Source organism: Macrobrachium rosenbergii, chromosome 3 (genome assembly GCF_040412425.1).
Source record: "Macrobrachium rosenbergii isolate ZJJX-2024 chromosome 3, ASM4041242v1, whole genome shotgun sequence".
Classification (NCBI taxonomy): domain Eukaryota; kingdom Metazoa; phylum Arthropoda; class Malacostraca; order Decapoda; family Palaemonidae; genus Macrobrachium; species Macrobrachium rosenbergii.
In genome coordinates, this window is record NC_089743.1 from 7946069 (window position 1) to 7971005 (window position 24937).

The 24937-nt window shown below is 36.7% G+C and overlaps 1 protein-coding gene across 3 annotated transcripts in view; it reads left to right on the forward strand.

Moving 5' to 3' along the window:
• Positions 1 to 24937, forward strand: part of mRpL48 (mitochondrial ribosomal protein L48) — a 74562-nt gene that overhangs the window by 46102 nt on the left and 3523 nt on the right. For 2 of the 3 annotated variants that reach the window (XM_067127124.1, XM_067127129.1), the window contains exons 4-6: positions 8050 to 8156; positions 10497 to 10603; positions 22310 to 22509. In XM_067127124.1, the coding sequence (XP_066983225.1) occupies positions 8050 to 8156; positions 10497 to 10603; positions 22310 to 22489 (394 nt within the window). In that variant the 3' untranslated portion in view covers positions 22490 to 22509. The remainder of the gene's footprint in view (positions 1 to 8049; positions 8157 to 10496; positions 10604 to 22309; positions 22510 to 24937) is intronic. The other variant, XM_067127136.1, reaches the window with a different exon arrangement.

The window sequence follows — 24937 nt, forward strand, 5'->3', positions numbered from 1 at the left end:
TGTGTCTCCATCATAAAAAGGAACAAAAAATAGTTCAAACTTTTCAACTAATTTTTCAACTATGGGTCCTTTGGAGCCTAAAAGAATAAATAAAAGAAAATATAGACCTGACTCAAGATCGGTTCACTTTGATTCCCTCTTTGGTGAATCAAACTGTTCAAAATTTTTGAATTTACAAGCTGACCAAGATATATCCTTATTAAAATTGGGAAATTACTTGTTGAACCAATGCCCATCACAAGAGCTGAGCATAAGACAAATTAAAAAAAGGGAATGGTTGATTGAAACAATAACCAGAATCCAGTCAGAAAATTATCAGAACATTAAAAATATATAGAGCACATAGATATAAGCGTTACAAGGCATGATACCATGAATAGTGTACAATGCACAGTATTGCCAAATCTTGAAGAAGAAATACAAAACAAATTGATGTTTTTAGATTCATCACAGAAAAGATACAACAGTGTTGAACACTGCAAAATATATCAGGTCCCAAGCAGGAAAGACAAAAATAAATCAATCAAAATAGCAAAAAGTAAAGTTCAGTGGCCAAACCGTGCCCTTGAAAATTAAAAATTGGGATTAAATAGGGAACTAAGACTTCATGTTCCCAAACCCATGCAATGCAAGAACTGTTGCAAATATGGTCATATAGCCATTAAATGCAGAAATTTTCCTAGACAAAAGCTGAGTTACTGAACAATACTTGCAGTTTGCAAGACAAAAGCTGCGTAATTCTATCTGTGTTTACTGAACAATACTTGTGTTTACTTGGCAAATGACATGAAAGAGAGAGAGGAGATATATGCCAGTTACATATCTGTGCAGCGTAATTCTATCTGTGTTTATGTGGCAAATGACACATACACATATATATATATTATATAGTATATATATATATATCCAGAGTATATATAATATATATATATATATATATATATATAGATTAAATATATAATATTTGTTTTAAAGGTATATCAGCACAGCTTTAGTAAATATCTTCTGAAGCATAAAAAATATATATATATATATATATATATTTTTTTTTGTTGCTGAAGAATCTCAGACGCAACAGTTTTGCACTCAAAGTAATAAGAAGGAATTAGCTTTATTCTTCATGTAACCAGTAAAATACATAACTATTAAAAACTACATTTTGTATTCAAAACACACGTGCTTATGTCATCGTCAGCTTCTCTGAGCAAAAGTTCTTTCTTAGACAGAATACAGCTAAAACCTGATTGTCTGGCTGGTTGCCATGGAGATCTGCTAGCCAATGACAGCCCTCTACTTCTGTTCTATTTTAAAGACATGTTGTGACAGCACTAAGTTTGAACGTTACAATGATCGTGATTATTTGACTGCTGATGGCAAAAATTACTCAATAATTTTTTTATTTAATTATTTCATCCTGAAAACATGAATTTAACAATAATTTTTTTAATTAATATAGTGGTATGAAAAATCCCACAACAGTTTGTTGTGGTGATGCATCATCACTTGCAAATCCTATTCCCGGACCATCCTCAGATTTATGACTGCAAACTGCTGACGACATCAGTAACAATAAAAAACAACCCTCTCCAAGATCGATATGATGAAATGTATTTTATAGTCTTACTTATCGTTAAAATTCACAAGTTGAATTACAGTCATTTGATCATCTATATTTTTGCATTTTACGGAATGTTTTTGTTGAAAACAAAATGTGTTAGTGAACTTATGGTCTTAATTGTCCCACTATCTTATTACTGATGATCTTAATCATCCCACATTTATTTAACAGTATATTAATATAAATAATGATAAACTGTAATGAATAACTAACTAAAATAAAAAAACATGAAAAAAGAAAAAAAATCTTACTCTTCATTTTGGAGACTCCACTTCATTTTACTTAACAATTATGTGTTTATGTCTCAGCCTAGATATCTACATATGTGGCTGAATTCTGTCATTTTTATCATGTTTTATTCTTCATTTTTCATTTTTCATCTTTTACCATGAGCTTTAATTCAAATGTTTCTCCATTGGTTCATTATCCATACTCTCTGTAAAAATAAAAATACAGTGTATTTAAATACTAAGTTAAACCAGACACCCTGGACACCCTGGCTCCCCTATTAGTCTGTCCTAACGAGGGTTGACTGTACTTAGCTTTCTAAGGATGTATCATATTTGAATGCTCTCAAGTCTGCTATGTCACTTTGGGGCAAGGTGGGAGAATTGTTGTCACTCCTCATCCCCCTGCCTCGTAACATTTCCCAGTGTTTTTGGCGCTTCATGTTCTTCTGCTTAGCTGACTTCAGGCTGCGTATCCCTGTCTCCCTTCCATCAGGTCACGGATTCTTTGTGGGTAGTCCTTCTGGCAGAAGAAGAGTTTGAATCGGAGGAATCTCCTTCAGTTTGTTGATGTTTGCTGGAGTGTTATGCTTCACTTTATCCTCAGTTAGTGGAGGAAAGAGGCTGTGTTTAGAATAGGTCTCAGTTGTCTTTGAGTATTTTGGTGCTCATTCAGTATTTGGAGAATGAGAACCCAAGCTTTATCCTTCAATTAGAGTTCATTTTGTAAGTTTTCTCATACTCAGGCGCACAAATCTTCTTTTAAGTCTGCCTGCGCTATTCTTCTGGCTTTTTGAAGTTGCAGAGAACCTCCTCATATGATGCAGCCACTTTAATGGCTCTTAAACTCTCTTTGATTGAAGATTTGGTTTTCATGAAGAGACACATTCGAGACTGACAAGTGCTTTGGACATGCTAGATGGAGTTTGTTGTCTAGGTCTCTGTTTAGATTGCCGAAGTTTTTATCTTTTACTGAACTTTTGCTCAGTATACAGTAATTGCCTTGTCTCTGCACCAGCTTAGAGTGGTTCAGGCACCAGCTTAGGGAGTTTGTGGTGCTGGTGGGATTTTAGTGAGGAAGGGTGTTGGGGTTTTTACTTGCTCAGTCAAACCTGTTTCTGAGGCTGTAGGCAATGTTTTCATGCTTATGCCAACTCAGTTTGAAAGAAGTGAGAACACTTATGCTCCTATCTGTCATAAAAGACTTATTCTGCACAGGAGATGGCAGCTGTTTTGGTTTCTCCTTTAGGTCCTGCACAGGAAACAGCAGCTGTTTTGGTTTCTCCTTTGGGTTGTCTTCTAATCCTGATTCTTCTTAAGGTGGTAAGGGAAGATATATCGGTACAGCACATATTTTATACCTTTCAGGGATCTGTTCAGCCCTCAGGTTCCAGTAAGAGGCCAAATGCAGGCCTTCTGGCATGCTTGGAGAGATGTAGGAGTAGAATCTTAGGTGGTGGAGATACTGAAGGAGGTTATGATTCCTGTTGGGTTCCCTTCCTCTGGCTTGGTCTCCTATTGCCATTCCTTTGTGCCTTCTCCAGCAAAAGTATCTCGTTCTTCATTAGAAAGTTGTAAGTAGATAGAATGCAATGTGTTAGTAGATAGAATGCAATGGAGTAGGTGTTGGTAATTCACTAGAATTTTACCTCTAACTTTTTCTAGTGGCATAAGCAACTGAAGATTGGCACCCAGTGTTGGCTTATCAAGATCAAACAACTTTATGCATCTGTACCCATTCTTTTTGGTTTTCTCCTGCATGGTTTTAGTGACTTTCCTAAAGAACGATTGGATGTTTCAGTGGACATGCAGGATGCGTTTTTCTCATACCAGTACATCCTCAGTCACGCAAGTTCCTTTGATGTGTATTTACAGAAGGTATTGCTGTTCAAGGCGCTTTGTTTCAGCTCATGTACAGCACCTCAAGTATTCACAAGGAATTTGTAAACCATAGCGGGAGGGTGTCGTCTTGTGGGAGCAAAAATTCTTTTGTATAACTTCAGTGGTTCAGGTTTGCCTACTCTGTTGACTGTATTCCAAAGACCAAGGATATGTTGTTTCACCTGGCTCAGTCTCCGATTGTGCATTATGATTTTCAGTCGACTTCTCTAACTCCTCCTCAGTACATTCTTATCAGGTGATGAGGGTATACTTTTGCAATTTGCAGGCTTTTCTGTCGAAAGACAAGTAGGCACTTCTTGCTTATCAAAGAATTTTAGCCTTAAGGAAGCTTCCCATGCTGTAATGGCATTCTTTGTTAGGAAACATGGCCTCTCTGGAGAATTTGTCAGAGTAATCAGGCACAGTTAATGTGCAGTCTTGGCATAAGAGGTTTACAACTTACAGCAAACATTCATTAAACTTTTAAGTAGTCCTGGACCATCATTTTTGCCAGGTTCTGTAGGAGGGATGCCAAAGCTAAGAATTGAATAGTTTATTCTTAAACCTACATCCAGGTGTTGTTTTTTTCTCTCCATTTTGTAAAACAAAATTAAGAATTATAACAAGTCTTATTACACTAACTTACAGTGCACCATAGAATAATCAGCACTACACCTGGTAAACCTCAAGAGACGCCAGGGATGTGGAAAGACCATTGAAGATTCCTAGTAGATTTATCTCTGGTCAGAAACTTAAGTCATAGGGGAAAGACTGCTGCTTTGAGTGAAATGAACAACATGATATTGGTTTGCTAGTTCATTCCATGTAAGGACAATGTTTAAGGTGATTTAGGATTCAGGAAGGACAAACCTTCCTACTGGGTGGTCATTACATCCATGAGTCCAACTGTCACTGTGGAATTAGAGGAGCACTGAAATGTGGACCTTTAGCATGCAGATGAACAAGAATTACCAGTCTACTACTACTCCTTTGAGGGCCCTTAGGATTGAGTGGTGGATGCATTTCTTCAAGTTTGGCCTTATTCAGACTCATATGCCTTTCCCTTTATCTACTCCAAGGAAAATTTTGAATAAATTTTGGTGACTCCCATAGAGCCTTGGTAGCTTCAGAGGGAATGATTTTTGGACTTTCTAGCTTTTGGTAGATTTCTTGCATTCTTCTATTAGGGATAAATCGACTCAAACTACCAGTTCTGTTTGGTTCCACTAAGTTCCACGTCCCACAGTTAACCTCTTGGAGATGCTCATCCTTGCCCTTCCAATAAGAGGATTTTCCAAGGTATCATGGATTCTATCCTTAAGTGGAAAACAACCATGGCCTTGTATCAGAAGCAGCGGTTTGGCTATTGCTCCGAGTGCTGTTCTTGAGTAATTTTCATTACCTGTACCCCTGTAGACACCAAAGTTTCTCCACTTTCTTAGATATAGCAAGAGTTTTCCACTGTCTGCAGTCAAGGTTATCATTTCTTGCTGTCCTTGGCATTGTTTCATGTGCAAATGGTTAAGTCTGAGAGATGCAATGTTAACCTTTTGTTTTTTGGTTTTAGAAAACCTAGAACATCTTTATCAAATGTTAAGCCTGGAAGAATCAAAGTTAAGCTTTTGTTTTATGGTTTTAGAAACATAGAATGTCTTTGTCAACAGTTAAGCTTGGAGAGGCAAAGTTAACCTTTTATTTTGTGGTTTTAGAAACCTAGTATGTTTTTGGCAAAGAACATGAGGTTTTATGTGATGTATTTGATTAGGTTAGCTCATGAGAACTAGCTCCATATCTTTTCTCTTTATTGAATGTAAACATTCATAATGTGAGAGCAGTTGCAACTTCATTTAGTTTTATGACAATTTGTTGGCTGAGAGAGTGATTAATGTGGTGCAGTAGAAGTGCAGTTTGGTTCTTGCCACTCACTACCTTGAATATTCAGAATCCCATCTGAAAACAGTAAAGCCCTTAGTGTGCTACTAGTAGTGGGTAAAGTCTTTTCCTGAACTGAAGAAAGAGCAGTCTTTTTAGGCTCTTTGTTTTAAATCCTGGGTTTTGTTATTTTGTGGAGCATGAATGTACATACATATATTGTATAGGAACATACCTGTATATCAAAAAGGTATTTAATTTTAGTTGACTGTCATTTAATGAATGGAATCCAACTTCTGGTGGCAGTACGATCCAGAAAGAAATCCAGATCAGGTAAGAATGTTTTGGGTTTCATGCTAGAGCCCTGTAGCTCAACTGGCTAAGTGGGTTTTGTTTAGCTGCACTACCCACCATCTTCTTCTCAATGTGGGAATCAGCTAACTTGAACAGTAGGTAAGATTCATCCTAAATAATACAGTGAATGTTCAGGTTCAAGACCAGTATTGAAATTTATTGAACCATATTTATTTATTTAAAATGAGTAGCGACCTTGTATATATTTCATTATTTACTATATACATATAATTTAAAGGCTTTATAAACCCTCCCCACACTCTTATAAACCTTTCACTGTTATAAACACTTCCTATGCTTAAACACTGTATTACTAAATCTCCTATGGGTATTATGCATAAAAAAAATCCCATATTTGTAATAACGTTCTGAGACTCAGCTTTGAAGCAAAAATTGACTACCAAAAGAATTAGGAAAATAATTTTTTTGTTGCTAAAAAAACAAATTTATCAATGAAATTATTTTTAATTTTGTACATAAAAGTTTATGATACAGTAATTCATATTTTTGAGGATGAGCAGTGGCTGTTCTCTTGTGTACCAATCAGGCCTTTTGAGTGCATAGGTAAACCTAGCTTCCAGTCCATCCTCAAACCCAGGCGTTCTTCTCCGTAACATGATGGCATGGGACTGTTTTGGGCATTTATGGCTCTCATACGGTACTTTTAATTTTAATTTTTGGATGAATATTTGCTGAAAAATCACATGCAGTGAAGCCGGCAAAGGGGACATGTGGCGAGGATCAAGGTACAGATGTTCATAGGAAACTTATTACCTTCATTTTGTCCTACCTGCTTAGGTAAGTCACCTTCATTAATTATGCATATTATGGTTCATGGGTTGTTTGTCATCAAGCGTATGGGTATTTGGAATAAAGAAAATCATTAATAACTTGTGACTATACTTTGGACCAAAAATTAGGAGCTGAGCCATTTCATCAGCTGTCACTTTCTTTTGTAAGCTCCTTTTAGGATGAGCAGTGGCTGTGCTATCAAGAAACAGGTTTTGACATAGGAGAAACCTATTTTTGGTAGCCACTACATCCTCAAACCCACCCACTTTCCCTGATGAAAAGGCATGGGACTGGGGTGGGCATTTATCTTTCTCATACCTAGCTTGTAATGAGGATGATGGCCGATATATGCTGTTGTCACATAATGGGACATAAGCCAAGGCAGAGTTGGCTCAGGAGATAAATCCTCCTGTCTTGAGTTTTATATTACATTACTGTGACAAGCACTATTCTGGCTGAGACTAATTATAAGGGGAATTCTTTGCAATTGGCTGGTTTAGCTGGAGTTGTATGGGACCAGAAAATGTAACTCTTTTGAGGACAAACTAAGTGGCTCAAAGATAGTTTTTCCCTATGTCAAAACCTGTTTTATCTGCAATTGTGCCATATTATAAACTAAGTGAGTTGGCTCAGGGTATCTTGTAGGACAGTAGGATAAAAGTGGCGTGGGGGAAGTGGAAAGATGTAGCTGGAGTTGTATGTGATAAGAAAATGCCAATCAAGCTAAAAGTCAAGATCTATAGCACAGTGATAAGACCAGTGTTAATGTGTGGATCAGAAACGAAATAAGAAGAAGAGCAGGCTTAGCAAAGATAACAGAGGTGATAAGAGAGTCACGATTGAGATAGTATGGGCATGTGTTAAGGATGGATGACAAGGAGGGAGTGAAGAGGGCTTGGGAAGAACCTGTTAGAGGAAGAAGATTGAAAGGGAGACAGAGAATTAGATGGCGAGATAAAGTGAAGGAAGATATGGAGAGAAGAGGTTTGGTGGAGGATGATGCCTTTGATAGAAGGCAGTGGAGAAGGCGCATCAGGCAACCAACCCCTTAACGTAAGGGTAATGGTGGGAAAGAAGAAGAAGAAAAATCTTATTATGTAGGTTATATGCCAGTCTTTGTTACTCAGCTGATTTCATTACTTACTGGAAAGGGCAGAACCCTGAGATGTTCAATAAGTTGAGGTGACAGTATACTTTTCCATCTTTGATTTTCATAGGTAATGATAGAAAACTAAATGACAGATTAGATTAAAGGTAAGTTGAAATAATGTTTAATTCACTTATATTATTATTTTTATGTTTCAGATGGGCAACTCCTTCAGAAAAATTCCGTATACAAACCTACAAACCTCAGAGTACACATTTAGAGTCTGAGTATAAAGTGCAAATTTATGAACGAACTATACAGGCAAGTTTGAGATGTTCACCATTGTACAGTGTTGAATGGGTCATATGTTACTTGTAGAGTTTGAGTTTCCAGTAAATCTTTAGTTCTTAGGTTCTTAGGGTTAGTGTAATTGTGTGAAATGATGATCTTGTTTTTTCTGGGCTTAGCAAATTCCTACAGTATTATCATGAAAGTATGCCATTATTTCAGGATAATTATAACCAGTGAAACATTTTCCTGTGTACTTACATTAATTCTCCTTTACCACTTCCATAACTGTTGGATTCCTACTTTAAAGTAGTCATGGAGTTTTGGTAGGTGAGACTTCTATCCACCAGTATGAGACCATCCTGATTTCAGCTGTTTGTTTTCTTTTACTTACCATTTAATTTTATGTGTAGCCAGAGATGTATTGAGTACTACTTATTCCTTCTTATTTCACAATTTTTCTCAACTAAACCAAAATGCTTTTCAGTTGCATCTTAGCATATTTGGGTTGGGTGGGGTGGGCTGTCAAAGAACTGGAAATCTGTAAAAAACTAAAAATCAATTATCTTTTCTCAGTAGCCACATACGACATTCACTCATACACAAATATTGCATGGGCATTTTTATGTTAAGTGACAAGTCAGAACAGAAATGCACAGTACATCTCAAAGCTGCAATCAACTCTGCGCAAGTGGCAAAATTAACATACAGAAAAATTAAGATTTACATAGTACATACACATACACTGCTGAAAAGGAAAACATGAAATCATTACAGTACTAATTACAAACAGCAAGAAGATACATAGTTGATATCCCCCAAAAACAACAAATTAATGCTGATCAATAAAAACCCAAAAAGTAAATGTGTACATGATAGAATGAGCTGGGTAGTTAACTGCTAACTGATGGTTCATAGGGGCACATTTCCAGTTAATCGCAGATCTACTTTCATCTTTTTAGACTAGAAAATTTACTTATCTTTAGGCTTTATGGCTGTAATTTGGCCTAAGTAAGATTGATGGCTCTGGGGTGGGCAAATAATAATTATATACAGAATTTTTGCAGTGTAAATCTATTTTGATTTTACTAACTAAATAGATATATGTACTACAAACAGAGAATTAGCCATTCCCTGGTTCTGTAGTCTGTCATAGTGGTGTAGTAGTGTCATCTGGTATACATATAAAAAGTACAATTTACAGCTGAAACTATGACTATCCTTACCAAAGAGTACTGAAATGCACTCATAGTTACATTAGAGGGAGTGCCAGGCTCGCCAAGTCAAATCTCTGTTACATAATATGATTTTGTTCTGACAGGAATACAAACCTGTGCTTTCATAAGTGGAGTTACTTATACAAGGCTTGCGTAACTCCATTTATGAAAGTGTTGTTTTGTGTCATAGGAAGAATACAATTACATTTACAATTTGCTCTTTCAGGAAAGAGAGAATGAATTTATACAAAATCAGGCAAATCAGGCATTCTTAAATTCATTATCACCATGATGACTCTCAAACAATTGATCATTCAAAAGAAAGCGATACAGAAATTTAATTATGAAATTGAATTGAAAGAGAGTTAGGGTTTCTCAGTTCATTAGTGTTATTCAGTTCTGTATTTAGTGCTCTCTTTCAGGTCATTAGTATACAAAGCATTTTGTCAGTTTTGAATAAAAGTAAGTTTTAGGTTGTAAAGAATTGGTTTTGTTATTTCCTTGAACAAAATATTTAACAGTTGTCTTTACAGGGATGTGCATAGGGTCTTGGATCAGATCCCCAACTAATTTGAGGGCTTAGTGTATATTGTATTTATCCAGTTCTCTTTAAAGAAGGAAACCATAGTTTCTGAAAACTGTAGGACTTTGTTATAATTTTAACCAACTCGTCTTCAGCATTCAAATTTTAAAAAAGTAGTAGTAGTAGTAGTAGTAGTAGTAGTAGTAGTAGTAATAGTAATAGTAGTAGTAGTAGTATTAGTAGTAGTAGTAGTAGTAGTAGTAGTAGTAGTAGAAAAACCCATACAAAATTGCAATTTCTCTCTGTTTTCTTCTAGTTAATTACTCATTTGCAGATGAACATTTTTCAAAATGTTACTCTTAGTGTGGTACAGAAGAAACTATCATAATCTAAGGCTAGTATATCACCAAGACACTTTATAGATAGATAGCAGAATCTATTGTAAGTTTAAAGCAGTATTTTGTAAATTAATCATAATGTAGAAATGTGTATATTACAAGAAGATTATAAAAACACAAATTGCACCAAATAGGTCTTTTTCTCCTATTTTCAGATGGAATATGAAAAAGTATGTCTTTCAAACTGCATGGATTTTTTATTTCATGAAATAAATTTACATTTTTTACCTTACAGCTAGCAGATTTATCTTCAATATTAGCACCACTGTTTATGGAAGTGATCCAACATGGTTTACCTGATTGCGTTGAACTTACTGTGCAGGAACATTTACCAGAGCATTCTGAGGTAAGAAAAGAATGTGGAATATATATTTGATATAGATTTATAAATCTCACGGTGACCTACCATATTTTGCACCATATAAAACACAATTATGGTGCCTGCAGTATTAGGAAAGATTTATGGTTTACATCTGGTGCTTCCACACAATCTTTGGTATTGCATTGAGTATTGTAAGTGTAATTACTCTACTCTAATTGAGTTTATTTATTGCTATGTGGTTTTAAACAATTATGATGATAACAGTAGTAATAATAAATGGTAAGAATAACAACAGTGACAATATTAATGATAACAGAAATAATTATCAAAAAAATGATACAGTAATCCTTCAATTATACAGATTAATAGAGCCAAGGCCCTGTCAGATAATGACAGAATCCAGACAATGGAAAGTAAAAAATCTACAGGTGTGCAAGGGCAACTCTTTACCCATCCTCACCTATTATTGTCAATACCGGATAGCCATAAACACTAAATAAGCTTATAAACAACAACCATCACACTTTAAACTGAAAACTTTATGCAAAAAGCAGTTATCTACCTTATTTTCCCATATTTGTAAGAAAGTAAACTCCATAAATACACTAAAAAAGCAACCCCCTTTTTCTCTCGTACACAACATGTAGTTCGGTAGGCTACACAGCTTTTTCATTTACCTGCAAGCACAAAAAAGTGAACCCTTTTTTTTTTTCGTATGCAACACAAACAATTTTATCAAAATAACAATTCTAATTACACTATAACAATACTTTTTACTCTGTCAGTTACCTGTGCGCATTGCTCTTCATGCTTGTGATGGCTGGACATTTTAAAAACTTGTGAGGTGGTTTAAAAGTCCACCTCCTCCCCCTCCACAAGCTAGACTGTGTCGTCGAGACCAACATCATCTTCCTGTGCCCCCTTGATATCTAGAGGATGCTGGTCATTGAGAGGCAGCAAATAGACATCAAATTCCTCATTGGATGAACCAGGCACATCAGCATCAACAAGGGAATTTTTGTCAACTGAAATTCCCTGTTTTCTCCTCAGAAGCATCCAAACCTTCTCCAAGAGTCTTCTCATTAGAAAGTCCATGTCAGATCTTAAATTGAAACAGCCAACCATCAGACTCCTTGAAGTCCACAACCTTATGCAAGCCTGTGAACTTTGTGGCCACATCCTTCAACTCAGCACTGCCTCACTTTCATGCCAGCAGCTCTTTGTTGCTGAAAACACCTCAAGGTAGACCTATCAACATCATCATAGTGGCCTTTTGACATGACTTCGCGGGCTTGACTCTTGGCTGTCTTTTCGAATTCCATCAGGTAATTCTTCAGCTTGCTTTGGAAAGTCTTAATACCATGCAAGGTTGACTGGGCAATGCCATACTCTTCTATTATGTGACCGGGACCAACCATGCTCAATTCTCTCAACAATTTCTAAGTTTCTGCTTAAGGGTTAATACCTTCCTTGCCCTCTTTAGATGAGGTGGGGCTGTACACACAATGCATAGCACCACACAACACAAGCAAGACCTGCAATGCTGCAGGCACTACAAAGAAAAGCACATGCTCTGGATATAGCATCACAAATGCATTCACTCTGAACAGTTCAAGCAAAGAAGTGCTAGTGTTTGCTCATCCCAGCACCCTATACCATATACTCTTAAACTGATGACGTATCTATATCAGTCAAGAAAAAGTGATAAACAACATAACATTTTGTGGTGTGTCAAGTGACATCCTGCTATTAAACCAATAGCAATCACGAAAAGTAACTCTTTATACCTCTCTTGCTGTGTGTGTGTTCGTGTGTATTTTTTAGCGCCCTACTGTATCACGTGTTGCCAATGTTTTTGCTTTGCCTCCTTTATTGTACAGTATTTCATTACAAGTTTAGTTGACTCTAAGTGTAATTAGCACACATTTAACAGTACACAAGAGAATATTTTATTACTGTTATTTCGTCTCTAATCACCGTAAAGATATTTATAATGCGAATTTGTAAATATAGGCAAGAAAAAACCTAACACGTTGTAGCAAATTCACTGATACCAAAATAAAGCATATGTGTGTATGTATGTACCCTAAGCACATGATTGTACAGTGTTCCCTCACTTATTGCAGGGTAGGTTCCAGAACCCACCGCGAAAATGCTAAGTCCCCTCAAAAAATGCTTATAACTGCCAAATACCCTGTACCCCTTAAACTAAAATGCTTATAACTGTCTATTTTAAAAGTTCACTGCCTAATTTAGTAGTCCAAACAAAAATATACCTTAAATTATCACACTACAACAATTTAATATCAATTCAAACAAAAATACACCCCAAACCTTCATCCCAAAACACCCTAAGTCATCTTAGATTAGTACCGTTTTACAACTGTTACTCTTATAAAATGCTTATAACAATGATTTACTAATTTTAAAATATAATATTAATGTAAACACAGCAAAATATCTATAAAATGTTTGATACAAATTAAGTAAATCTTTAATACAAATTAAAGAAATCTGTCATACAGAACGTTTGACAACTAATCAGGTTACCCGTTTACATAAGCATAGCCGTTTTCTCTCATAGTATTGAAGTCGTCCTGTTTTCTTAATATGGTAAAAACAATTAAAATTATCACTAATTCGCATTTTTTCGTAGAGCAGCACTGTTTATTCACTAATTACTGTATTTTTTCATATTGTGTTCGTGACTAAATTCAGATTTTTATGATAACATTTATTTGTGTACTTTACTGTAGTAATATATCTGTTAAGCTCATTCCAGGTTGGGCCCCAGACTGAGCATAACAGTTGTATGACTCTCTCTCTCTCTCTCTCTCTCTCTCTCTCTCTCTCTCTCTTTAATAGTAATGTAAGATTTATTTGAAATGATATTACTGTAAAAAGTGTTTTTGGATGATAGAGCATATTGTACAATATTTAAAGTATTTGCTAATTGTTTTCATTTTATTTTCCAATAAAGGAAGACTGGAAAATAAAATTAAAATAATTAGCGAATATTTTAAATATTGTACAATGTGCTTTATCATCCAAAAACACTTTACAGTAATATAATTTCAAATACATCTTACATTACCCTTATATAATCAAATTGAATTGTACACCTGTTATGCTCAGTCTGGGGCCCAACCTGGAATGAGCTTAACTAATACACTGTAAATCATAATAAGTACACTGTAAATAAATCAGTTTTATCATAAAAGTCAATGTTTAGTCGTGAACACAATATGAAAAAATACAGTACAGACAGTCCCCAGTTATTGGCAATCTGGTTTTACGGGGCATGTCTAGGGATGAGAATCAGCAATTTTCAGTGCCGAAAATAGCTTATTTCTGCTTATTGGCACTGGTAATTGTGTATTGGTGCCGATACATACATAACAGAGGTGTCAATAACCAAAAATCAGCAATTTTTGGCGCTGATAAACATCGAAAAATGCTGAAAATTGCCAATTTTTGGCTATCATCATGCTGTCAGAACAGAACCTCCACCAATAATGGGGGCCTGCCTGTAATTAGTGAATAAATAGTCTTGCTCTACAAAAAAGCAAATTAGTGATAATTTTAGAGATATGGTCAATAGAAAAAATCTGCCAATTGGTGAAAGTTCCGACAGAAAAGTGAAAGATATGTTCCACAAAAATCCGAGACAAAGTAAAGCGTGAAAAGTGGGGTAGCACTGTAGTTATCTTTTGGTTTGTAGCAATAAAATATGAGAAAATACAGCCGGCCCCTAGCTGCAACCTCTTTCATTCCTTTTACTGTGTCTCCGTTCGTATTCTCTTTCTTCTTGTCTTATTTTCCACCCACACCTAACAATTTATTCATAGTGCAACGGCCAGGTTTTCCCTCCATTTACACCTTTCAAACTTTTTCACTGTCAATTTCTGTTTCAGCGCTGAATGGCCTTAGTTGCCCCAGTGCTTGGCATGTGTTCCTAAAATCTATAAATCAGTCATTGGTATCTCTCTCTCTCTCTCTCTCTCTCTCTCTCTCTCTCTCTCTCTCTCTCTCTCTCTCTCTCTCTCTCATCCAACACTGCATTCCACCCCCTCCTAGCCAGAGAAACTGCTCCTCAGCTCCACCCACCTTCCAAAACAATCCATTCTCAGAGTGAGTTCTTGTACACAGCATTACTGCCCCTCCTCTCTCATGATGCCCAGCCATCTGAAACCCACCCCCCTTGGAAACTTCTCCCGGCCTTCCCCACCCCCAAAATCCCTTTCTCAGTCTGTTTATGAGTTTATGCAGTGTTACCAACATTTTCATGAGGCTGTGTATCATTGCCAGCCATCTGCAAGCAGTTTTTAAAATTTTTTGAAATTTTATGTTGATATATCTTTGGGGCCTTGGTCCCTGGTCCGGGTTTGTTGTGTGATGTTGAGTTCTGGGTAATGGCGATCCAGATAATTGATGGATTACCGTAATAATAAAGAATATCCATATTCTGTTGTCTACAGCGTAACAATTAAAGTAATTTAATCCCATGATTAAAAAAAAAAATTGAATACATTCACTTGCTTCAGAAAAGCAGTTTTTATTAAGATAGGGTTCTCTCCTGAGAAGTCATTGTCAAAACATAGCTTATAGTTAGTCTTACAGTCTTGGAAACAATCAAGCACGATTACCCAACCACTCTTTATCCCCTGCTTTCAACTTTTCAATACTAATCTTACTAAATTCACTGTCATCTTTACATGGGGATAGGTTCCAGAACCTACTGCGGAAATGCAAAAATCCCCTCTTAAAATACAGATTTTGATGAAGGAAAAACCTATTTTTGGTAGTCGCTGTTGAGTCCTCAAGGAGTAACCTTCGATGGTCTACCAGAGCTCCTTGATGACCAAACTAATATCAAAGAATTCTCTTGTAGTTGGTCTTTTTGGCCGGGTATTGTGTCGTAATGATTAACATTATAACACGTGATGGAATATATAATAGACTTAAAAATAAGAGGACACTTTCCCTTATCTTCAGTGAAGCTGAACCCATTTTTTCCAACATCAAAGAACCCACAAGAAAGAGAAGTGACTATTGCGCATGTGCGTCCACCCTCTTGTTTACAACCGGGCCGTTGAAGACCAAGGAGCCATTACTCGCTGTTAGTCAATGCAGGATGATCTATTGCCCAAATCCCACGCCTTTTTGCTAGGAAAGTGAGAGGGTTTTGAGGACTCAACAGTGACTACCAAAAATAGGTTTTTCCTATGTCAAGACCTGTTTTCTGATAGCGTAGTCACTTGTTTCGTCCTCAAGGAGCTTTACAAAGAAATTGACAGGTGACAAAAAAGGCTTAAACTCGATTTTTAATCCCAGCACCCCAAAGGAAAAAACACTTTTGGTCCGAGGTCAAGCCACAAATTTCAAGCCCCATTCTTTATTCCAAATACTCTTCATGGTTTGGTACCAAGGAACAAGAAACTATACATGAACTCACATTTTAGGATGTAGTTCTACAGTGGCTTACCTAAGCATGCTGGGTTTGGTTGCAGTACTGTCACCCTTCTCCCAGCGGTAGTTAGCATACTCACCGTCAATAAGATCCCTGGTTTTCTGCTGTAGCACATAGGTGTTAGGACTAACCATGTCACCAACTGATACACAGTGTGGTCGAATTTGTTGAAACACATGGCAATAATTTTTTTGTGTGTGTGTGTGTGTGTGTGTGTCCTGATAACCACCCTGTACATTTGGAGACTTCTTCGAAAGAGAAATTTTTAAAGAAGGCCAACGACATACATACTTTCCTAATATCATGTGACCTAGGAAAGGAGTGTGGACTTGCCTTTTTAATGTGAGACACTGCAATCATTCTCAGCCCTTGTAGGGAGAGTGGTTAGTTTATGCTAGGGTGTAGGAAAATAGGACCCTCTGGGATGTTTGCCGTGACTTTTAGGTAAACCTTAAGTGCTTGAACCAGGCATAATGTCTTGTCTGCTAAATTGAGTTTTCTTATAAGAATAGATTTCCTTTTTAAAGGATCCTCATTCTTGGCCAGGAATGATGGGCCAGTGGACAAAAATAATTGATGATCAGGTGTTTGCATGATGCATCATCCCCGTCTAAGAGAGCCCAGTTCACTAATACAAGCTCCTGATGCTAATGCAATCAAGAAGATTTCCTTTTGTAGCATGTGCGTTGTGGTTGTACTGGGACCAAGTGATTGGAAGCCTTTCGACAGTGGGCCTTTGCATAGCAAAAGACTGCAGAAGGGAAGTGACAACTTCTATACTGGCGTCAATCCCAAATTCATAAAGCAAGCGTTCCATTAATGCAGCCTTGTATGTCATGACTGTTGTAACTGCAAGGTGTTTTGTCTTCAAAAGGGTATACAGTGTAAGAAAAATAAAAAGTGTTTCTATAGAAATCACAACTGTTCTCACAGTATGGATATAATCTAACCAAATCTTCCATACAGACTGGTATTGCCAGATAGATGATATTGGTAATTTTTGCACTAGGTACCGAGCAATGTTGGGTGAGTAATTTTCACGATAGATATTTTTAAAAATACATACGTGAAAGTCTCAGCTCAGAAAGGAGGATGTGTAAACAACTTTCCTTCCTACTGTCTGGGATAGAACAGCAGACGATTGTGGAATTGATCTTTTTGTTCGTTGTTGAAGTAATAGGAACCAATGCCTCTTTGGCCAGTTTGGGCTGTTAAGTAAGCTGTCCTTTGAAGGTTAGAAGTTTGCTCCAAACCTTCGAAATCTGGGACAATGGAGGAAAAAGATATCGTCCTCCCCTTGTTCCGGTCTATAGGAAGGCATCTTTAGCTGTTGCTGGACTGTCCAGGTTCGGAGACACATATATTAGAAGTCTGTGATTTTCGTATGTGGTGAACAGGTCCATTTCCGGTTGTGGAAGAATGTTGGCTATTTTTTGAAAAGTGGTTGTCAAACATCCACTCTGTTGAGGGTGTCGTTTTCCTTGATAGAGAGTCTATATTACAGTGAGACCCCCTGTGAGGTGAAATGCAGACAGGTGGCACTTCCTTGCTTGCGCCATCCGAAGGATGGCTAGCATTATCGTATTGAGAGGAGGTGAATGTGATCCTAACCTCTTGATGCAGGACATTGTAGTCATGTTGTCTGTCTATTCTGGAGGTTTGAGTTTTCTGAGAGACAAAAAGACAGCCATCAACTCCAGGAAATTAATATAAGAATTCCTCAGAGTAGCTGATCACCTCCCTGCTACCTGACCATCCTCCCAACCTGTCAACGAGGTATCTGTGTGTAATGTCACTCGTACAGACGGAGGAGTCAGGGTGACCTATTTCTCCATAGACTCCTTCCAGATCCAAGGCTGGAGTAAGAGCTACTGAACCCAAGGTAACTGAAGAAGGCAAATTAGCTGTTATCTTAGAGAACGGAGAGGCTGAGGAAACTATCGGTACTGATACACTGAACTCTGGTGCCGGCAAACCTCCAACTGCCATAGCATCCGTGAGGATGGCGGTGGATACATTACGGTTAGAACCCCGTAAAGGATGAAAATAAGGAGTTGCTGGCGCCTCCGCAACCACCTGAGAAGCATCTAAATCGGATGCCGGAGAAACTACAGGATTCGCAAAAGGTGATAAAGAAGACGGATCCACTAAAGGTACACCTTCCCTTAACCCCGAAGAGAGAGAGGGAACCGCTGAAGCTCTAACATCACAGGGTTGAACCAAAGAAAATCTTTGCTCTGCTGAGTTAAGGGCAAAAACAGGATGAGCAAACAAAGACCCCGATGAGCCCTCCTAAGAGTGGACCGAAAAAGAAGATTAAGGGCAATGGAAGAAGGCTTAGAAGAAATTGGGGAAAAGGAAAATTCTGAAGCTGCCGAAGAGGCCATAGATTTCAAAGAAAGAAAATAGACCGATTCTATTCCCCCCTGATAATCTTGATAGACATCATTAGCAAATTCAGGAAAATTCTTCAAGACATGATCATGAATATTGGAAAAACCAAAATTAAAACATTGCCTAACTAGTAATATATAACCTTTAGAGAGACCCAACAAATCTCCATTATATTTAGCAACATTTAAAACCCGATTGCCAGAATTACCACCACCGCAAGACAAAAAAAAATTATCCCCCGAAGGAAAAGGAACCGAAGAAGAAGAAGGAGTATTCTCCAAAATTTCAGAACCAGACAAACCAGAAACCAAATCTGAACGACCCTCCGCGGATTTAGAAACCTTCTGTTGCAAAGAGCACAAAGCAGGAAATAAAACCAAAGATGGATCTAAAGAAGAAGCCAAAACATTAGAAATCCCAAATACTTCATAAAGTACTATTCCTACTCGTCTGCGTCATACCTAATTCTAAATCCACCCTAGAACTTACACTTTGAGAGGGAAGGGGGAAATCTGCTGTCAACACTGCCTGCTCCGCGCCAGGGGGCGACAGCAGATCCTACCTTCAAGGTTTGCCGTTCTCCGTGACCCCCAGCACCCGTTAGGGTTGGTTCTGGAACAGGCAGGGGGACTGAAAAGGAACGATTAGAATCCACAACACTAGTACTGCTATCACTATCTTTAGTTTCAGTTAACTTAGTCATAAAACTAGAAAATAAATAGACTAGTCATAACACTAGCTGATAACTAGCTGATAACTTGTCTTCTAACTTCTTGAATAATTCAGACTCTAATGCTTCCTTATCAAGAGTCTGTACCTCTACAGCTGTTTCTGACCTACGCTTACTCTTAGAAGCTAAGGATTTTCTGTGCTTTACATAATCTTCCATCTGATCTACTGACCAAGACCTACACTCGTCACATCTTAGACTGACATTACATTGAATCTTTCTACATGATATACAAAGAGAATGTCTGTCATGCTTGAGGGTACTCATCCTACGCTTGCAGGTCGTGCATGAACGATGAGCGGTAGTATCTTCAGCAGTAGAAAGCTTGGTCGTCAAGGCTGTAGCAGAAGTGGAAGTAGTGGCACTAACAGACAGAGTTGTCTTCCTGTCTGATTTATCCATCTTGAAGTCTAAAAACAAAGCCAAAGACAAAACTGGGAGAGAAGTTCCAAAACCAGTCAATAAAGTACAAATCCAGGGGAAAGGGGCAAATGAAAACAGTCCAAGTCGTTATCTGATATCCAAAATATTTATAAGGGGGTCGGGCTAAAGACCAAAAGTTCGCCTGATGCAGGATACATCCACACAGCACAGTGAACTGATAACAATTGGGGATGTTGGCCTCAGTCGGCCGGTATTTGCAGCAGCATTGTCAATGGTACCACAGGTGACTCATTTGACAGTGTTTACCTGTAGCATTGGTAATGCTGACAGTTAATTACCCACTTTGTGGGTAAAAATTTAAGGGGATGTAGTTCAGGCTGGTCAGTGACAAGGGCTAATTCAGGTGTTCAGGAAATGTATCGTAATACTGTATATCACACTTTTCACATTGCATCATTTGCTCAGAGATTGAGATTTTGGATAAATGACAGGTAATTATGTGTATATATATGCTGTACCTGTGTTTCAAGATAGGCAGTTGCACTATTGTAAATCATTACTTATTAAAGGCAGTTGCACTATTATAAATCATCACTAATTAAACATATAAAACCGTTCCTTACATGAACTTTTTTAATTGTGTCATGCTTCTTTGTTTCTTTGCACAAGGATGTGGTCTGAAATTTTAAGATATGTAGTTAACAAAAGTGTAATTGCACTCGTATATATACTTAAGAATACAGTCAACCCCAGGTATTTGTGAGGGATGCTTATCACAAACAATCCCCGCAAATAGCTAAAATCCACAAATACTTGATATCCCTCTAAAAATGCTTTTAACTGCCTTTTTGGTAGTTCAAACACGAAAATACCCTCAAAAAATGCTTACAGTGTACCTGAGTATTTCAATAGTTTTATCATAAAAAAATGCATTTAGCCACAAAAATAATATGAAAATACAGTAGTTTGTGGATATTTTTCTATGAAAAATACTGCAAATAGGCTAATTTTCCGCAAATAATGTGTATATATATGTTCCACTGTATAATCCGCGAATAAGTGAAGCCACGAATCTGTAACTGCGAATAGGCACGAGTCCACTGTAGAGATAATTAGATATATAAAAGCAGTTACATACAGCAATTTTTAAAATTGATTGCACCATGTTTCTATGTTTCATTTTGTGTGCAAGTCCTCTGAAATTCTAAGATTTCTATATAAAAAAAAAGTGCAATTGCCTCAGCCTTCCATGTCAGAACTCCATGAGTTTGAACCATTGTTGTTTACTCCTTGAAATACCAGTCGCAATTCTGACTCAGACTGAAATGTTTTGATTTCATTGTTTGGGAGTTTAGGCATTGTCACTGTCAGAGCTATCCATCAGAGGTGGAAGAATCAAACCTAGAAAGTTGAATTTCAATGGATACTGATATATTATCTTGTAAGGCCATCAGTATGATTTGTAAAGAATAGTTCCCATCATTACACTGGGCATCTTCACTGTAGATATGTTGTGAGGCGAATGTCTCAGTTCTTTTTGTTTTGTTTAGTTCCCTTTGTTGCCACCACAGCAGTTGTGTCAGCTGTGTAATTAGTCTTTTGGTAATTAATAAGCTTGGGAGGCAGAAGCCAGTTTTCGAGGGAAAGTGGAAATGATATTTCCTTATGAGGAAATCATTTACTCTACAAACATGATAATGCTAGTTGGGTAAGTACGGTCGACCCCCGCCTATTCACAGTTCAGTATTCGCCGATTCACATATTCTTGGATTTTTCTGTGGAACATAACTCCAAATTATTCACAGAAATCCGCCTCTCCGCCAATTTTTTCATAGAGCATATCTAAAGTATTCTCTAATTTTCATTTTATTTTTGTGGCTAAATACATTTTTTATCATAAAATTATTTACTAATTTTGAATATTAATGTTAATGTAAACACAGCAAAGTATCAGTAAAATGTATTTTTTTTAAACGTTCGTAAACGATACGCAAATTCCAAACACAAAGGTCGCGGGAAAGAAAATGTTATCCCTATCTATTGTATACATTAAAAGAGAATGGTAAGGCTTGAATAATGTATGAAAGAAAATGTGCGTGCCTGAGTATAATAGGGGTATCTTGATTAGTTTTCACCTTGATAAGAGTAATAGTTGTAGGAGTGTTCACACGTAACTGTAAGATACGAGTATATATTTTTCAGAGTAATGTTGTAAGATGGCTTTGAAATGATAATCAAGTGTTTTCGGATGAGAGTTTAAGGTATGTTTCATTTTATTTTTGTGACAATACATTTTTTTTATGATAAAGGGTTTACTAATTTTCAAATATTAATATAAACGCAGCAAAATATCGATAAAATTTAAATTTTTTTAAAAATAAACGTTCGCCAAACAATGCTTAAATTCCAAACACAAAGATCGTGGGCAAGAAAATGTTACCCCTATCTACTATATACTCGTACTTTAAAAGAAAATGATAAGGCTTGAATACTGTACAAAAGAAAGAGTGCATGCCTGATTATAGGGGTAACTTGATTAGTTTTTGCCTTGGTAAGAGTAACAGCTGCAGGAGTGTTCACTTGTAGCTGTAAGTTATATATTTTTAAGGGTAGTGATGTAAGATGACTTTGAAATTATATTAAATTGTTTTAGGATGATAGCTTAAGGTGTATTTGGTGTGTGAACTATTAAAATAAGCAGTTATACTGTAAATGTTTTTAAGGGCGGGTCTCAAGTATTCACGTATTTCAGCTATTCATGGGCGGTTGTGGTTCCTACTCCCACGAATACCAGGGGTCGAGTGTACTATTATATTACTTTAATAATACTGCGAAGGACCCAAAGATATCTACTCTGAATGAGGAAGGTGATTCAAAGAAATTACAATTGAACAAGACCTACCCTCCATGTTGGAAAGGAGAGAGAAAATAAAAGGTTAGAGTTTAAATAAAGTAAGTAATTTGAATAATCTCGCCACCCAAAAAAAAAAAGAAAAGTGGTTATTCAACATAACCATTTTATGTACCTTTTGAAGTTGTTAAACTTAAGACCATATCTATAGACCCTATCCAAACAAGTCCTTTATGGGCCAAGGACCTTTTTAGATTTCTAGAAGCCTCAGCTGTGGGAAGATCTAGCAGTTTCAAGTTCTGGTTCAGGTACTACATCTTCTGTATGAAAAGGCTCAGGGAACTCTTGTAACTAACTCTTCTTTACTGATTAACTGATTATCAAAGTCATACAAATTGGGATTATTAAGTCCGGAATACAATTCTAATGGAAGTAGATGACTAACATTAATTGCAGCTTCACTACCATCAGGTTTCACATTGCATACTGCAAGTTACTCCATCCTCATTAGGGAAGGTCCCTACAATTTGGACTAAAGGTCAATAAGGTCTAGACTTGCAGTCCAATAAGGCCTAGACTGTATAGAAAGTTTCAGCAAGGTTATTTCCCTTTTTTTATGATAAGATGCCCTATCTCTCTCTGATTTAACAATCATTCTCTGAACCATCTATCTTTAAATTCATCAAACAATGAATCTCTACAGTGTAGATCTTGCAACATTTGAATAATTATCGCCTTCAGAATCTTCAGAATCACTAAACAAAAAGAAGCAATAGGTCTTGTTACCAAAAAATGAGAAGGACTTACAGTTTTCATTTCATTTTCACTAGACCTATAGGTTAAAGGTCTATTGTTCATAATCTGAATATCTGATAAAAATGTAAAAAATTCAGATAAGGAATCGCAATATATGCTATACAACACTTTTCCTCAAATGTGGCAGATGTGAGTAATTTCTCAATCATACCTCCTCCTTATACAAAAGGCATAGCATTGTCTGAACAGATGACAGAAGGAACTCCATAGCTGCTAATGAAACTTAACAAATGCTAATATAAACTCTGCAGGAGACATAGATTCAACTGCTTGTAGATGAATAGCTCTTGTATTGAAACAAGGGAATCTAAGTATGTACACCTTCACACTTTCTACATTTCTGTTCTCAAGCCATATGTGGCCTGTGTAATCTATGCCAGTATGTGCAAGCGGCATACTCAAATTAGTTCTAGTGGCAGGGAGAGAAGCAAAAGGGTACTTTCCAGTGTGGGTTTTGCACGCTTGCACATAATACACTTCTAAAATAGGCAATACTGCTTGATGAGCTTTCCAAATCCTGATGTCGTTTATCCTTAAAAATTTGGGAGTGGACTGTAAGCCCATATGCATTGACTTAGTGTGTAAAATAAGTCATTAACTTAGTAAAGTGATATTTTTAGGCAAACTTAGTAAATTTATATTTTTAGCAATCAGGGTAGGGTTATCACATGATAATTTAAATTGACATTCTGGCTATTTCTGCCTCTGGAATGAATTATCCCATTCTTTTCTAAATATAAATTCAGTCGGCCTATTGAACCTCACAATCCGGGCTAAATATATATTAAGCACACTCCTAGACTGGGCTAAATTTAAGGATGGCCAATTTAAAATAAACACAGCAAGGAAAGAGGAAGATATGCATATGAACATGGTATAAGAAAAAAAAATTCTTTAAAATTTTCTGTAGCTTCCAGGGGAAGTTGAAAGTGAATATTTCCAACCCTGTGTAGCACCTCTTTTCAAGAGACACTCATAAAAATATGCTAATTTTACCAAGTTATAAGTTTTTTCCTAATATTTTTTTTCTTTTGTTTTGTAAAATTATAATTACAGTTCACACAATATCATAACGGATAAGAACTAAAATCAGTAACAAATTCTGAGTATTTTTTTGTAAAATATTTACGAGACATCCTTGGTTGGGAATGGTGGACAGCATTCCCCTGTGACATCTCAAGGCAAACTGATCTCTCTCTTCTGTTCCGACTAGCTATTAGAGTTGGGGTAAAAGTAGCCATGAGTCTTAGGGTGCCATGGAAGTGATCTGAACACTTTTGTCCAAACTGTATGATGCGAAATCTTGAACATATATGCATGTTACCTTGAATCCACCCCAAAGCTATAAGTAAACATATGCAGTGCTCCCCCATTTTTACGCTGGGATAGATTCCAGAACTTACTGTGGAAATGCAAAAATCCCCTCTAAAAATGCTTATAACTGCCAAATACCTTGTATCCCTTAAACTGAAATGCTTACAACTGCCTATTTTAATATTTCACTGCTTAATTTGATATTACAAAAAAAAATGTACTTTAAATTATCATACTAAAACAATTTAATATCATTTGAAACAAAAAATACACCCTAAACCATCATCCCAAAACACCGAAAGTAACCTTACATTACAGTACTCTCCTACTACTGTTGCTCTTAAATAGGCTTTACAGGCAGTCCCTGGGTTACGTTAGGTTCGGGTTATGTCATTCCAG